Raw genomic sequence first — 15,821 nt, 5'->3', positions numbered from 1 at the left:
TTGAAAATAAAAAAAAAATTGTTCTGGAATTGTACGTGGGAAAGATGCTTATTCCCTCCATATAACCATTAACTGAACACAAATAGAAAAGACAGGATTAATTCATGGCCACAGAATCTCCTCTGAAAAGAACAGCCATGGTTACTGCATTTGAACATGAACACCTACTTTGACTGGGAGAGGTTACTATGAGGACTCTTCATATCCAATGTGTCCTTCCATACAGCAGTCCTAGAAATTCGTAAGGCAATCCAAGCAGAGCACAAGCATTCTTTGCCTGCCTTCAGTAAATAAGATTGTTACTTGTTTGCAAAAAAAAACCTCAACAAAACCTAAATAAGATTTCGTGGGGGCTCCTATGACCATCTTTTTCTGTTCTGCAGAAAATGTGCATACTTCAGGGTAGATGGTCGTTAAATACAAGATAGAAACAGTTCAGTCTAGAACCTGCCAAGCACCCTCTCCCAGGACTAATTCCTAGGTTGCAGAAAGGCTCCACACAATTGGAAAACAGAAATAAGCTTTTGTCACTGTGTGAGTTTTCTTTCTGGAATTGCCACCTAAAATAAATCATTTATCAGAATTACTTAACTAGGATCTTAATAAAATATTATACTATTGCCAGCCATAGCACAAATCCATGTATTCTCAAAATCGCAAATACTAAAAATGGTCTCTAAATTCTGCCAAATTCTCAGAATACCAGTGTGTCCTAGTTTTAGTAAGAAATACTTAAGAGTATCTATGAAATGTTAAGAAAAAGGCAAATTACATGGCTGGGGAAAATGACGTCATCTCAGATCAAGGAATGAAGAGGGCAGGTGTAAACAGGAAGAGCTGGTCTTCACATTTTATAGCCTTGATAAAATCAATGGGTCTACAGAAAGGCCAAACAAGCAGTGCTAGTAAAGTCTGCTTTCGAAGGAGAGTTAATTTATCGGCCCTCAATGAAACACACACAAAAACTGGCAATATGTGCAACCTCTACAGTTCTTAAAGAACTTCAAATCCAGACAAGAAAATAATTTCATGCTTTTGCATTACCATGGAAGTACTCCAATATCTATTATATGGATCAAGACAGGCACATATAATAATGTACACCTGTAATGAGTGCTTAAGTCTTTAGATGCCTTTATTTTAAAAGCCACAAATCCACTATGGCTGTATAAAATTTTGCCTCTCAGTAGACTTTCTACATCTGGCTTTTAAGGAAGTTCCTTATATGCGCCAGTATTTATAAAACAGTGATTGTGGGAAAAACAGAGAACACAACTGCAAATGACTGAATTTGGTACAATCTTCTCCCACCAGCCACCTTTCTTTATTGGGGGGGGGGGGGGGATGGGTTGCGGGTGATGGATAGGGAAAAATATACATTATTCTTATTAAGGTAATGGACACTTAGGCTTAACAAACAGGCTCTCTTTACACAGATGCCATAATAAAAATGTACTAGCACTTGACAAGTTCTGTGCAATTTTTTAATGCACAGTTTCTAGAGTTCATCAATAAAAGTAGGTCATGACAAAATCATCTCATGAATGTATAGTATAACATTCATTTAAAAGATACAAATAAGGAAGTAAGAAAATGGACTATCATTGAATTATTTCCAGTACCAGTAGCTAGCAAGTATTAACTGGATATCATTATCTTAAATTCACTATTATCTTCATTTTAGAAAAAATAACCTTCTAATCTGGAAACTCTCCTAACATTTCATTCTTTCATCTGACTGCAGGTAAAATACTTGCAAATACAAAAGAAAAAGAAGAGTTGACAGTTTCGTAACCAATATTATATAGGGCATGTATTTTACCATGCAGAAGTTGACTCTGCTCCTTTTAGGAGCTGGATGCATACATTTCCTGGCTTTCGCACTACAAAATATTTTTCTCCACAGATTATTTGTTACTTCTATGTCATGTTTATAAAATAAAATAAAACCAGATTTCATGCATTTTAAAGAACCTTTCTTACACATTGTACTCTTCAGCAAGAAAACAGGGTCCATTCTGGTTCACGTCAGTGCATTTCACAAAGAAATGGTATTACAAAATACAATTAAGTGATATCTTGGTTCGAAACTTCTGAATCTAATGAAATTTTAAAAGTAACAGTTGATAATAAATTTCAAGATAGAAACTTGTCACTATAAAGGGTCTGGGCCATCACTGAGAACTTCAAATGCTTCCCAGTTTCATGCTTGTGATTTCAGAAGCAATAACAAACAGTTATGGCAGAAGTATCAGATCTAAAACCTGAACATTTATTGCTGTCAAAAATATTAAAAAAAAAAACAGAAGTATAAAAACTGATGCATGGATAGAAAGTTAGTGATTAAGAAACAAGGAACAGAAGTCTGCCGAATTCTAACAACTGTAAAAGATGAAAACTGACTTTTAGCAAGAATTTTGTTTTACGTACCTTTACTGGCATTTGAAATAAAGCTTTTGAAAAATATGCTGTAAAATTTCTTAATTGTTTATTAATGAAAGTTTTGAAAAACAAGAGGAGACATTCCAGGGTTTTTAGGGTGTTTACAAACAGATGAATAGCAGTCACACAGATTGTATTTTTCAGTGTTAACAATACAGACAACTATAAAACAGGAGAGTATCACACGCTGTCTGCAAGTTTGCTTCTTTCTTCAAATTGCTTGTCTACTGCAAGTGAAAGAGCCTGAAGAAACATTGTCATTGTAACACTGGGGGACTGAAAATAAGGGAACATCTTGTTAGACACACTACTGCAACAGGCATACATAATATTTTACACACAAATCAGTTTTTAAAAGAGAAATATTTGACTTCCATGTAACAAAATATTCAAAATGCTACAAAGCATAAAACTCTAGGTTTATTTTAAACCAGCTAACACAGCAAAGTCAAAGTCAAGCTATGCAAAGTCAATTGCTATTACTGTGGATTTGCTTCAAAAAAGGTTTTAACAAATTAATGTAATTTATAAAGTGGCAGAGGGTTTTGCTCCAGCAAGATATTATCAGAGAAACAGTATCAATGTTCTGTCACAACATTTAATTAAAAGAGAATGCTGTTGGACAGGTCAATCCCACATGTCTTCTTCAACTTTTTAAATTATGAGAAGCACAAAATTCTTCCAGTCCACAAAGCTGCAGCAACAGTGCAATTTAGCTTAAAAGGGGGGTGTAGGCCAAATCTTTTAGTTCATACAGTGTCCAAATGTCTTCCCACTTGTCCAAAACCAAACTAAAATATAATATAATAAACTTACTTGAATATAAAGTGCATGTGCTAGGAAAGGAAGTTTTCTCAGGACCCGGCCACTAAGACCTTCACTTCTTCTATAGTAAAACAGAAACAAGTACTGCTTAAATGCTAAATATCAACTCTTAAAAGAAGTGTGTTCTGTGTTTCTCACATAAGTTGATCTAAAATACTCAAATCAAAATTCAGCAAGTCACTTTCAGCCTATGGGAGGCTATACAGTACAGAAAAGCAAGCAAGGGTACAGAAACAGCGTAGTCACATTTGCCTGCCGATGCTTACACCATGCCCTTCACGTCACTGTGCCATATCTCATTAATTTGGGGAAATGTCTACACTGAAATGGTATATAGACATACCCTGGAAGGACTTGAAAATTTTGTTTTGAAGGCTGCACCTCTCAGCTACCGATTATCTCCTTCTTCCCGCCAGTTACACACTACTCCCTTTACCTCACCTACTTAATATATAGAATCATAGAATAGTTAGGGTTGGAGAGGACCTTAAGATCATCTAGTTCCAACCCCCCTGCCATGGGCAGGGACACCTCACACTAAACCATGCCACCCAAGGCCTCGTCCAACCTGGTCTTGAACACTGCCAGGGATAGAGCATTCACAACCTCCCTGGGCAACCTATTCCAGTGCCTCACCACCCTAACAGGAAAGAATTTCCTCCTTATCTCCAATCTAAACTTCCCCTGTTTAAGTTTTAACCCGTTACCACTTGTCCTGTCACTACAGTCCCTAATGAAGAGTCCCTCCCCAGCATCCCTATAGGCCCCCTTCAGATACTGGAAGGCTGCTATGAGCTCTCCACGCAGCCTTCTCCAGGCTGAACAGCCCCAACTTTCTCAGCCTATATGTTTCTGTCTCCTCCAAATACCTCTCTATGTAGAAACCAAACTCCTATGCCTGAGAAAACTTTATTGCTTTTACTCTGCTCCTTACTGGTTAAGATTACATAGAGCAGAAGGAAAACAAACTTTCCTGACTTTATCAATGTTATTTTATTTTGTACCACAGAAACCAGTACCTTGGAAAAATATATTGCTTGATATTGCAAATATAATTATTATTGTTTCAAGGATTGTGATGCTGAAGTGAAAGACTATTTTGCTCTACTAGTATACTCAGCAAATCACAACACTGTCCATTTGCACTTCACTCCTTTCACCTTTGCTTCTGTCCACTTACACCTTGATGCTAAAAACTCACTTGGTAGATTGCAGCAAAGCATTCTAAGACACTTTCTTAGCAAGAAATAAGGCCAATGCTATTTATGCTAAACTGCATTACAATTCACCATATCCACTGAAACCCAAGGCATCTTACTAATCCAGCCAGCAAAATTTGTCAAGAGGACTTCAAAGGGCACAGCGGAAACCAGAGGAATACTAAGCCAAGCTAGATCTGAGACTAAGAAATGTTGGAAAATCCTGATTACTTCTACTCTTTGTCCCCTGACAGGTTTTGCAGTAACTTTACCAGAAAAAGATGGAGATGTGTGGAGATGTTTCAGAACTCCAGCCATATTCAACTATTTTAATACATCATTCCACAACTCATATATTACAAAAAAGTAGAATTTCAGAATCTTACCTTGAGATTTCTTTTAGTACAAGGCTTAACCTTGACACATTATTTTCTACAAAGCCTATCATCTCTAGCTCTCTGAGTGTCAGGAGCTGCTGTCGAGGATATATTATTTGACACTAGAAAGAAGAATTATACAGTGTTGTATGAAAAAACTTAAATACATTCAAAATTAACTTGTACAGTAAGAGTGGAAATAAAGAGAAGAAATTAATTTTGTGCATTTTTGTTATTTAGGAAATATGATTAAAATGTCAAATGTATTTAAATAGGACATTTTAGAGTCTTGCTTTCAAAATATTACCTTCATCAGTTCTTCCAAGCAAGAAAGATAGATTCTAAATATTGCTGCAGTGGATGGAGGTCCAATGTATTGCTTTATGTCAGCCCTGTCTACAAAGGCCATGTCAATTTTCTCTGTAATATTTGAAGTAGTCAGGATGACTACATTGGGATACCTTCAAGATAAAAGCAGACTTTTAGGTCACATGTACAATAATTATCTCCTTCTCAGCCACTACTTATTACACTACTTCTGAAGCTCTGGCCAGTGATCACCAATCTATTATTTCAACTATTTCTCAAGCGCGCACAGTGTCTCAAGTATACATAGTTTTCTTTAACCCTACCTTAGAAGTGTTATACATTAACTATCTAGAGCCTACTGGCATAGTTTCTGACCCATCTCCTTGCTCAAAGAAATACTGAAAGGATATTCTTAACAGTAGCTATTTTTAGAGGAAGCCTGTGAACTTTTATGTGTAAGGAAGCCACTTACCTTTCATTAGCAACAAGACAGGGTCAAATATGTGGCACCTTTCTTTCTATGAACAGAGCCAAGCAAAAAGGGGAGGAAAGTGATACAAATAAAACTGAATATGGTAGGCTGCACTAAATCCAGCGCACAAAGCAGACCAAGCATCATTAATGATTGCTTCTAAGCCATGTGTTGTGCAAGTCTGCTTTAAATTGACATCCAGAAGCTCTAAATAATGAATGAATTCTCCACTGATCTTATTCTTCTCTCCAAGCAGATACCATGGCTATTTGGCCTGTATCACTCCCTAGCTTTAAAGGAAGCATACCATCTGATATGATTGCTCACTCAGCTACATGCAAAATATTCTGTTTGATTATTCCTATTTCTTTTCACAGTTAGCATGATTAACAAAGAATAGTTCATTAACCAATTTGGTTTAGTATTCTAAATAGGAATTAAGATTTAGCAGGAATCAAATACCTTTTCCTGTTGCAACAATGAGTTTACCTTTTAATCTGATCTATTTGTGTCAGCACAGCATTCACCACACGAATAGCATCTGAAGGCTCTGTGCCTGCCTTGAAAGCACTACGGGCTGCCGTGAGGCTTTCCACCTACAAAAAACCAAACCAACAAACAGAGAACCAAAAAACTATATTAAAAAAAAAAAAACAACAACAAAAAATTGCCCAAATTACTCCCCCACCTTCCCCTCCCCAAACCCCAAAAACAAAACATGAAGGATTGCACATTTGGACTGCTGGCAGCAAGCAAATAATCCAATGTACCTTCAGATTCTTATGTCTGGTATCTAAAACTTCACCTCCCAAATTTTTGTTAAGTAGGAATTTACAAGGAAAGAGAAAGGAATGTCAAGGAAGTAAAGTAGAGTGAGTGAAATTCCTGACTGGAGAATGGAAGCTGTTTATCATACTAATTAAATTTTGCAAGCAAAGGGGGAACAAGACACACAGAATAAGGAATATATTGAATTTAGAATTAGCTTCCCCGTAGGAACTCCAATATAACAAAGCTAATAAGGTACATATTTACTAAGGTGCTTACATATGCAAGCCAGAAGAGAATGACGATAAACTGAACCATGATAATGCTTTTTAGAGCTTTATGATATATGTAAGAGCACAGTTAATACAAACCTAGGGTACTCTGAAGTTTAAAACAATACCCGTAACATACAGCAGCAAAGGAAGTTCCATGAAGAAAGTTTTAGATTCATTTTCAGCTGGAATTTGCCTGCTAAATCACACTTTTTTCCTCACAAATCGCTGAAATCTGCACCAGTCAAACTGAAAATTCATTCGGTTGCACAAAGTTATGTAACTTACAAAAAATCATAAGTATGCTTTTATTAATCTTTAAAAGTGAGCACTCTCAGAGTTCCCTCCCATCTATTTGCTTTCTGCTAAATTTTATGTACATCAATGCTATTAGAATCATACCTCATCAATCAGTACAAATACAAGAGCATCTTTGTCATCAATTAACTCTTGAATCTTCTGGAACATCTTGGTTACAAGCTTGCCACTCTAGAAAGAAACCATATGCGTATGTTTAACTATTTCCTTATCACACAACTTTTCACGCCTTATCATATTTAAAAATTGAATTACCTGCTTTTTTTAAAGTAACTTTCCAATATAGCTTCTATTTAAGTGTTCTCAAATACATTAATTCTTCTGAGCAATCTTTGGTATGTACACTTATTTTATTAAACAAGCTCAACAAAAACAGTGTAATTTCTAAAAGTCTACTTAATTAGCTGCATCAATACATACCTCAGAAAACCATTTAGAGAAAAGGCTATGGCTGTTTATCTCAATTAACTGTCCATACCTATACCTAAAGTATGAAGGGAAAAACAAGTATCAACTGTACTGTACATAAAAGTCAGTGATATCATTAACTTCCATATATCTCACTCTCCCCATTTCAACCCTGGAATTCTGTGAATTAGTCCCTAAACTACTTACCTTTCAAAACATAATACCTGTTTCGAGTTTGTCATTTCCAGAAACGTGTCTCACTAGAATTTTTTATATTAAATTACTATCAGGATTCCTTCATTAGAACAGGTGCTATTTAAATATAGTTTAAGTAATAGTACCATGCTAATAGTCTCATTCTTCTGTTCATGTAAGGCTTTGTTCAGTATAGCAACACACATAAAAGCAAGAAGCTCACTTACTTAGCTCTGCATGGATAACCTTAGAACAGAATACCTCAGCCAGCCATTATGTCGACCACGTTTATCACAAATTCAGCTTGGCCTACAGTCAGATCCACTCCAGTATTTACATATTATATTACACCTAGCATTTTATATAACTTTTAAAATATATGTGATTAACTTTGTTAAGCAGCTATGGAGTTTAAGGTTAACTTATTAATCACCTGATATACAGACTGACCTCTGCAGACTGTGGCACTCAAGACAACCCAAGTTCAAAACAAACTGGTTACAAAAATGACTACCTATTAAAAACAGGCTTTCTTGAACATGAAAATACAAATAGCAGGCTCAATAGTCTGTGATTCTTTGCCCTTTAATATTAATTGATGTACAAAGCGAGAACAAACAAATTACTATACCACCACTGGAACTTTCTTCACATACCTGGGCATAAATAGACATTTTTAAATATACTAAGCAGTCTCTATCAGAGTCAATTTTATTCATAGTTTACCTAGCTAGCAAAGAACTATGAACATTAGCATATGGCACCACTTACTTAATAGCAAGTATTAAATATCTTTGGGCTACTGCAAAAGAACAATTAACAATAGCAAACTAAGTGAATAAAATTCCAAAAACTATCACCTGTATGACAGCCGAATTGTCAGCTTTTGAGCCAATGCTTTACAAAGAGAAGTTTTCCCAGTTCCAGGAGGGCCTGGTTTGAAATCAAATCCATAAATTACACAGAATCTGCATTATACTGTTAATTACATGTAACATCATTATAACTACCTTATTTCACTACAGCAGTACCTGTAGAATAAAAACACAAAGACAACGATTGTGAACACCAGCGTAGTTTTAGAAGACTGCTTACTCAGCTGCAGTCCTAGAGCTGACCTTTGAATTCATATAATTTTCAATTATTAGTAAACTTAGTGTAATAGCTTGTATGTAGGCACCATAAAGTTAAAATACAAAACAGACACAGAAGTCAGAAGTATCACCCTAGCATGTCTTATGATTAACAGTAATCTCAAAAATCAGTGCTATGCTCATATCTTCCTGAAACATACTTTTCTAACATGCAAACCAGAAACACATCATGCCTAGTTTGACCAGCTGTCCACTTGCCTAGAAATGTCTACATTGGGGCAACACAGAATATCTTAGGAAGTATGCTGTGGGACAAACCTTTCGGGTCTGTTTTGACACACTATTGAAGAGCAACACAGACCATCTCCAAATAGACAAGTACAAGCATAGCTAAACATAGAACGAATGTATGGAAGATGATGTATGGGTGCTAAACAAATTGATAACATCAGCCAGAAGACAGTACTTTCATTCAAAACCAATACTGTCATTTTAGCATAAATGTATTTTGCACTACAGTTGAGGATTTCCCAGCATTAACTTCTTTGTGATTGCAATAATGAACTCATTACAAAAATTAAATAAATCCTAAATATATTGTTAATAGTCTGAAATAAATAACTTTCCAAACAAAAATATCCTGCAGCTTCTAAACTGATGATTATAACTTTAATATAATCAACACTGATAAAAAACATTTTCACTATGACCTTTTTATTTATGAATGCCAGTTTTGACAACAAAATTGTCAAGACTTGCTATTGATTAATCAACAGCAAGCTGCATTTTGCAAGAAAACCGATCCAGTTGATGTTACTCTCGTTTATGGTATAACCTACCCAGTAAAATAGGACTGACTGAAGATTATGGCTTCACTGAAATAGTAATAACCAAATTTGCAAGCACTGCCTACGTATTTGGCAATAGAATACAGTGTTAATAAAATAACACACAGACTGATTTCCCAGTTTCCTCAGAAGTTTTCATAGAGCCATAACTAACAAAGTTTTAATACTGCAATAGAACTGTAAGAAATATATGGCTCCTAATGCTCTCAGTAGCTGCATTACCTTTTGAACTTAAAAAAAAACAAACAGCATCACTTAAAAATAAAAACTAAGAAAAAATAAAAATCAAAACCAACTACTGTAACTGCATTGCAAATTCTAGAATCTAAATTCCTGCAAAACATAGTACATGTGAACATTAATTTCATTCTGACATTAAATTTAATCTAAATCTGTGTAAGAGAGAACACTTCTCTGCTGCTTTTGCATCATCTAAATTCACTATACAGAAGTGCAACACAAGTCTTACCAGAAAGAAAGTCTAAACAGATGGCAAATTAATCTACTTGATTTAAGACAGATAAATTTTACCGTGCAGCAAAACAACTCTGTTCCATGATATCAAGTTGCTGTCAACATTTTTGTCAGAAAATAGTAGCGTTGTCGTCACATAATCAAGTAACTAATTATAGAGGAGAAAAAGACACACACAAATTAGAGACATATTAAAAAATACAATTACAATTAAAAGCAATCTTCTAGCTACATCTACTGTATACTCAAAGACCAAAACAAAATAGGCTTACGTCATTTAGTCAAAGGTAAATTTTCTCTCACAAAGACTGGAAATTAATTTCCTTCCTGCCCTCAGAAAAAAAAAACATAGCATGTACTGGGCACAAATGGACTTCCAGAACTTTTACATGAATAAATGAAATGCTTTAAGAAAGTGAAAATATTTTCATTTTCCATTATCCCACTTCTAGTGTGTCTTTAAAACACAAACTGCCCAAGCACACTGAGTCAAAGACTCAAACTCCAGGTCATGTTTAGATGTATATTTGTTCAGTTTTTTATAGTCAACCCACCAAAGCATTTCCTGTCACATTTAAGTTCCTTTCTACCAAAGCATTTGTATCAGCTACTGTAAGGACTTTGTAGACTGGTTATCCTTTCAAATAAGGGAAGTTGCATGCACTTCCCTGAATGCGTCCTTCTCAAAATAATACTACTTCATTTTAGAATTATCTAGAATTATGAAGTAGAGAACTCTCTCAACAAAATGTATACAAATCTCAGGTGTGAATCTACACTGATTTTTTGCCTATAATAACACCTGATACCATATTATTTTATATTGCTGTTACCTGTAATATGCTTTTGATCTCTATGCCTTAGTAGGACAATAGTATTCCTGCAATATCTCATGCCCAAGATGTAGCAATTACACAACAGCAAAAAAACTGAATTCCACCCAGCATGTTTTTCAATTACTATATCAACACGAACATTTTGAAAATTCACCGCAACCACTAGTCTGTAGAACCCAACCACACCCAGCTAGCTCAATTGTTTAAGAATGAACATTCATCACAATTGCTTTTACAAAAGTTAAGTAGTTCTAATTTTAGTCATTAAAAGCCGCTTCTTCTAACTCCTTTCTACCAACATACACTGACAGTCAACAGTTATTAACTTGCTGTTATTTAGTACATCAGTAAGGCTAATTAAAGTCTTGTAATTTCACAGATGACTTGAAAAGCAGCTCCATAAATCAGACAGCTGTGGATGTACTAATTGTTGTTTACCTTATAAATGAAGTAAGTACAATCATTGTAATGTTTTGCTTTACTATAGATGGTTATAAAGACTTAAGTGAGAATACTGTATTTATGTTATTATAAACAAGCACGTGAATTACTTGTGTCCAGAAACTTCAGGTAGAAGTAATTTTTTTTAAAAAGCACAAAAAACATCTTAGTGAGTGATGTCGAAGACCAACTGAACTATGTGTGGTTTTTACATCACAATTATTGAATTTCAGATTCCAGTATTACAGTTCTATAAACTGACAGTTATCATTGCAACCTTTGATGAATGCACAGAATCTTCAAACTAGAAAATGACCCCATGAAACTGCTTTGTTTCTTCTAAATATTTTACCAGCATTTAAGTGGGAGCCAACTCACTCTAGTTAAATCATTCAACGGGGATTTGTATGAACAGTGACAGTGCTTGCTGGCTGACATTACTGCTACCAATGAACTACCTAGCTGCTGTCAGAAACACATAATTAAGCTCCTATTACCTTTTGACTAGCCTGTTACATGGCCATTTGATATAATGGTAATAACCACTTTTGTTAAATGACCATTAGCTATAGTCACAGTGGACTGATTAATGGGACAAAACCTGGTGGAAAGTAGTGCACCACACAATAAGTTGAACACTTTGAGTGATTTAGTTTCCTTGGTTAGTTTACTGCAAGGTAATCAGTGCCACACCAAAGATCTTGTGGGATCTTGTGGGACTTTCAGAATGGAGAAACAGAGAATCAATTTCAAAGAATGCTGCATAATTTTTTTCTAAGCCTCTCTGAAGTTATTTCTTTCCCCCAATTTTCTTCTTCCCTTCTAGAAAACTATGCAACTCATGAGCCTTAAAACAAGGTGCAGTATTTTAATGAAGTGAATTTTTACCCTGTTCTACAGAACATCCATAGTTTTTTTACACACAGGCTGATATGCCTAAAGCAAAAGTGAAAGAGATGTTATAAGCTGCTAGCAAAACACCTCTAGCTGTTGAATTTCTGATGTCTGTATAATAAGCCAATGCATAGGAAGAAATTGTTTATAATTTGTAGAATAAGCACCACTGAACCCAGTTTCACTGGGAAACAGATTTTTACAAAGCTGACTTCACAGTAGTACATATTGATACGTTGTAAATATGATGTTTAATCTCAAAACATCAGCTCTGACTTCTGTTAAGCGTTTTTCAAAGAAGTATGTAACTATCAAAAATTACATAAAGGTTTTTTGAGCTGATGATTCCCAAATAACTTCTTCACGGAATGCAGAAAACTTCAGACAGGCTACATTTCAACTCTTCTCAAGCAATTTTAATCGTTATTCGTTTTCAACTTACATGTGATTTTACTTCAGTTTCATAGATAAGACTTTCCCAAAGGCCATGGAATTCAGCTGCAAAAGCAATACATTATATACCTGTTTAGGATAAATCAATCTGGGAACTTGTAATATATCACTGCAGCACAAAGCAGTTTTTAAATTATTCTTAACTAAAATTAAGGATTAAGAACAAATATATGAGAGCAGTTAAAATTTTGGGGGAAAAAATGAGTTATTTTTTCTCAAAATGCAAACACTACTTTCTAACAAATTCAGGAGTTTGTTTCATCGAATAACTGTGAGTAAAAATTAATTTTCTTCATTTCTTAACATGAAATAAAAAACATTATTCTTTCTATCCACAATAAGGGATGGACCTACATTTCCCCAAGATACAGAGATATGAAAAGTTGGGGTGGGAGGAGGGTTCTAAGCCCAATTTTATCATTCAGGTTTTTTTTCCCTTTTTTTAACATCAACATGTAGAGGACAATAAAAAAGAAAAAAAAAATTTATTTGGGTATCAATCATTTCTAGCAGCTGGTTTCTAACTTTCAGGAAAGAATAAATAAAGACTAAACAATTATAAACCACAATAACACAGGAATAATGTCAAAGTATCACATTGAATACTTACAGAATGGATAGTCAGGCAAAAGAGCAAGAAATGTCTCAGAACAGCTCCCTTTGAGCTTAAGCTCAGATTTGTACTTCCTCTCCCAGTCACAGAATACAACCTCCCCAAGCACAAGACAGTAATAGACAGGCCATGCTCTATTGGAGAACAAAGCCTTCTAGCCTTTCCAAGACTTTTTTTCATTGTAAGTGCTCTAGACCTTCCAGAAATACCATCTAGGTACCTGCTGGTAGCACCCAGTGATTAGCTGCAATGATATCCTCATTCTCTTCTTCCAGATTTTCAGAGCTCGGTCCTTCTTCATTCAGATGAAAAATATGAAGAGAAAGACTGCCTTTGCTCAAGTCAATGGGCTAGAACAGACAGAGAATTTTAATACATCTTATTTATCATTCAATCCTAATGAGAACATGAAAAAGTTACAGCTTTGGTCCATCCAGCTTTGAAGCCTACTACTTATGTTTCAGACCTTAGTTAGGGATGTAGGTCCAAAAACTTAGCCACCTTTTCCCAGTTATACCAGTTTGGCTATTAAAGATACTACAGCATCCTAGAAACCTTGTCTTGCTTATGCCCTTTAGCTATCGGTAGTTTACCTACGACCAGTTCACAGGCATATGAACAGAGCTGTACATTCTTGATTGTGAATACCTGTCTGTCTTTCAGTTTCAGATCCGTATCCACAATTGACACAGACTGCACATTGTTGTTAAGGAAACCATCATCAAATTCTGTCCACTTGTAATCACCAAACACAATGTTATGTCTGTTCAACAGCTTCAACACACTCATCCTGATATCTTCTTTCTTGGCCACACTAACAAGAAATAAAGAGCATTATTTATGATACTGACATTTATAAGGAAGTATGAAGTAACATAAAATGATTTATTTCATACATGGAAAAAAGCTTCCGTCTTTTGCCAAAATAAAAAAATCCATACAACCTCTCCCCCCAACCCCCAAAACAAACCACCCAGATTGTTTCAACTAGGAAAAGCAGAAAAACTCATAGCCAAACCACTCAACTGAACTTGGTACACCTTACTTGGAAGCTCTATTATGCTTTCAAGTCTAAGGACAGCTGGTATTTCAGGATGGGGACATGCTATATGGAGAATTCCAGCAGAAGAGGCAAAAACTACATAAAAAAAGGAACACCATTTTAAGATTTCAGAAAGGAATTAACTTAATTTTGCAATTTTGGTGATACATTCCCTGTGTGGATTCACAGATCCTTGTCTTTTAATTCTTACAAAATGAGAGCAGTGGACATTTTACACTTTGACTTTAGCAACGTATTCAACACAGTCTCCCAAAGTATCCAGATAGCCAAACTGGTAAGCTAAGAACTGGATAATGAGACAACTTGGCTGAACTGTCCAGCTCAAAAGGCTGTGATTAGAAGTACAAAGACTAAACAGACCTGCCAGCATGTCAATTGGGAAAGGCGAGGCAGTGCTGGCAATAATGGCACTCACACTGTTTTTACATCTTCATTTGCACCATGGACAACAGGAATGAAAGCAAGTACAGCAAGTTCACGGATAACATCAAAGCAGGGAAAACTCTCAGTATACTAGAGGGCTACCTATCAGAGGGACCTCTGCAGGTTGAAGATACGGTTTGACAACAATCTATTGAAGTTCAACAAAAGTAAATACGAAACCCTGTCCCTCCATCTACTACCCAGTAAACAGTACAGACCAGAGACCAACGTACTTGGGGAACAAGATGGCAATGAGTCATGTGCTCCTACAATAACAGCCAACCTTATTTTAGATTGAGCACAAATGTTAGGACAAGAGATTCTTTCAGTCTACTAGCCACTTGTAAGACCACATCTGAAATACTGTGTGTGGTTTTAGGCTCTGCTGTATAAGAGCAAGTACAGAATAGACTCTATTAGGAGGCTAGGTCACAAGACACACAAGAATCTGAGACGTTTGTTCAATCTTAGGAAGCGACACCTATGTGGAAACTTATGGGAAAGTATAGAGAAGGCAGAGCAGAGTGCTGTGCACGGCACAGGGTCAAAATGCAACAGGACGCAAGCTCCAACAAGTGAAGTCCCGACTGGAGACCTGTTTGATTTCTGAAGAACTTCCACATGTATTTGAATGTTGTCACACACATTTGGGAGCGCTTGCTTCAATTCCCCAGCGACTTCATCCATTTTTTCCACTCCTGGGGGAAAGCAATACCAAAGAGCAGGCTTTCAGCAACCGTTACATGACAACGGCACCACCAGTCCTTCCCGGCACGGGAGACGCCGAGCCCCGTCTCTGTGCACGCCGCCCAGCGGGTGAACCGACATTTCCCTTCCTCCCTCTGGAAACCGCGACGCTAGGCAGCGGGGATTAGCGGCCCGCTCCTTCCCTCGCGGACCTCCACGGTGGGGACAGGAAATCACCTCACGCCAGACACGACCTCAAGAACGGCACGCTGCAATTGGAAAAATCAGGTCCGACCGGGAAGCGGAGGAACCGAGCAGCTCCTCTGTTCCCTCAGCACCCTGCCTGCTAAGAGGACTGAGCCTCCGCCGCGCAGAAAACGGAAAAAAAGCCCGTCAAGATCAAAGAGAAC

At 36.3% G+C, this 15,821-nt stretch overlaps 1 protein-coding gene across 1 annotated transcript; it reads right to left on the bottom strand.

Annotated features, from left to right (window-relative positions):
* Positions 1–2,471: 2,471 nt before the first annotated feature.
* Positions 2,472–15,656, bottom strand: TRIP13 (thyroid hormone receptor interactor 13). The gene is made up of 13 exons (XM_057424303.1): positions 15,320–15,656; positions 13,887–14,052; positions 13,459–13,588; positions 12,615–12,670; positions 10,059–10,149; positions 8,446–8,518; positions 7,403–7,466; positions 7,067–7,153; positions 6,114–6,220; positions 5,151–5,304; positions 4,853–4,965; positions 3,259–3,328; positions 2,472–2,718 (listed from the first exon to the last, which is right to left on the bottom strand). Exons 1-13 carry the CDS (start codon positions 15,409–15,411, stop codon positions 2,623–2,625), a joined length of 1,299 nt encoding a protein of 432 aa, XP_057280286.1. The 5' UTR covers positions 15,412–15,656; the 3' UTR covers positions 2,472–2,622.
* Positions 15,657–15,821: the final 165 nt, after the last annotated feature.

The sequence above is a fragment of the Pezoporus wallicus genome, unplaced genomic scaffold (assembly GCF_028554395.1).
Source record: "Pezoporus wallicus isolate ANWC-B61680 ecotype Strahan unplaced genomic scaffold, APGP_CSIRO_Pwel_v1 contig_5485, whole genome shotgun sequence".
Lineage (NCBI taxonomy): Eukaryota > Metazoa > Chordata > Aves > Psittaciformes > Psittacidae > Pezoporus > Pezoporus wallicus.
Note: the sequence above shows the minus strand (reverse complement) of the source record. Positions and strands in the feature narration are given on the sequence as shown.

Excerpts from the sequence above, each read along its gene's own strand:
- TRIP13 (XM_057424303.1), bottom strand. The coding sequence starts at position 15,411 with ATGGATGAAGTCGCTGGGGAATTGAAGCAAGCGCTCCCAAATGTGTGT. Across the intron at positions 12,671-13,458 it reads TCACTGGGTGCTACCAGCAG|CTGAATTCCATGGCCTTTGG; the intron begins GTACCTAGATGG and ends TTGCTTTTGCAG. Across the intron at positions 3,329-4,852 it reads GTACTAAAAGAAATCTCAAG|AAGAAGTGAAGGTCTTAGTG; the intron begins GTAAGATTCTGA and ends GTTTTACTATAG.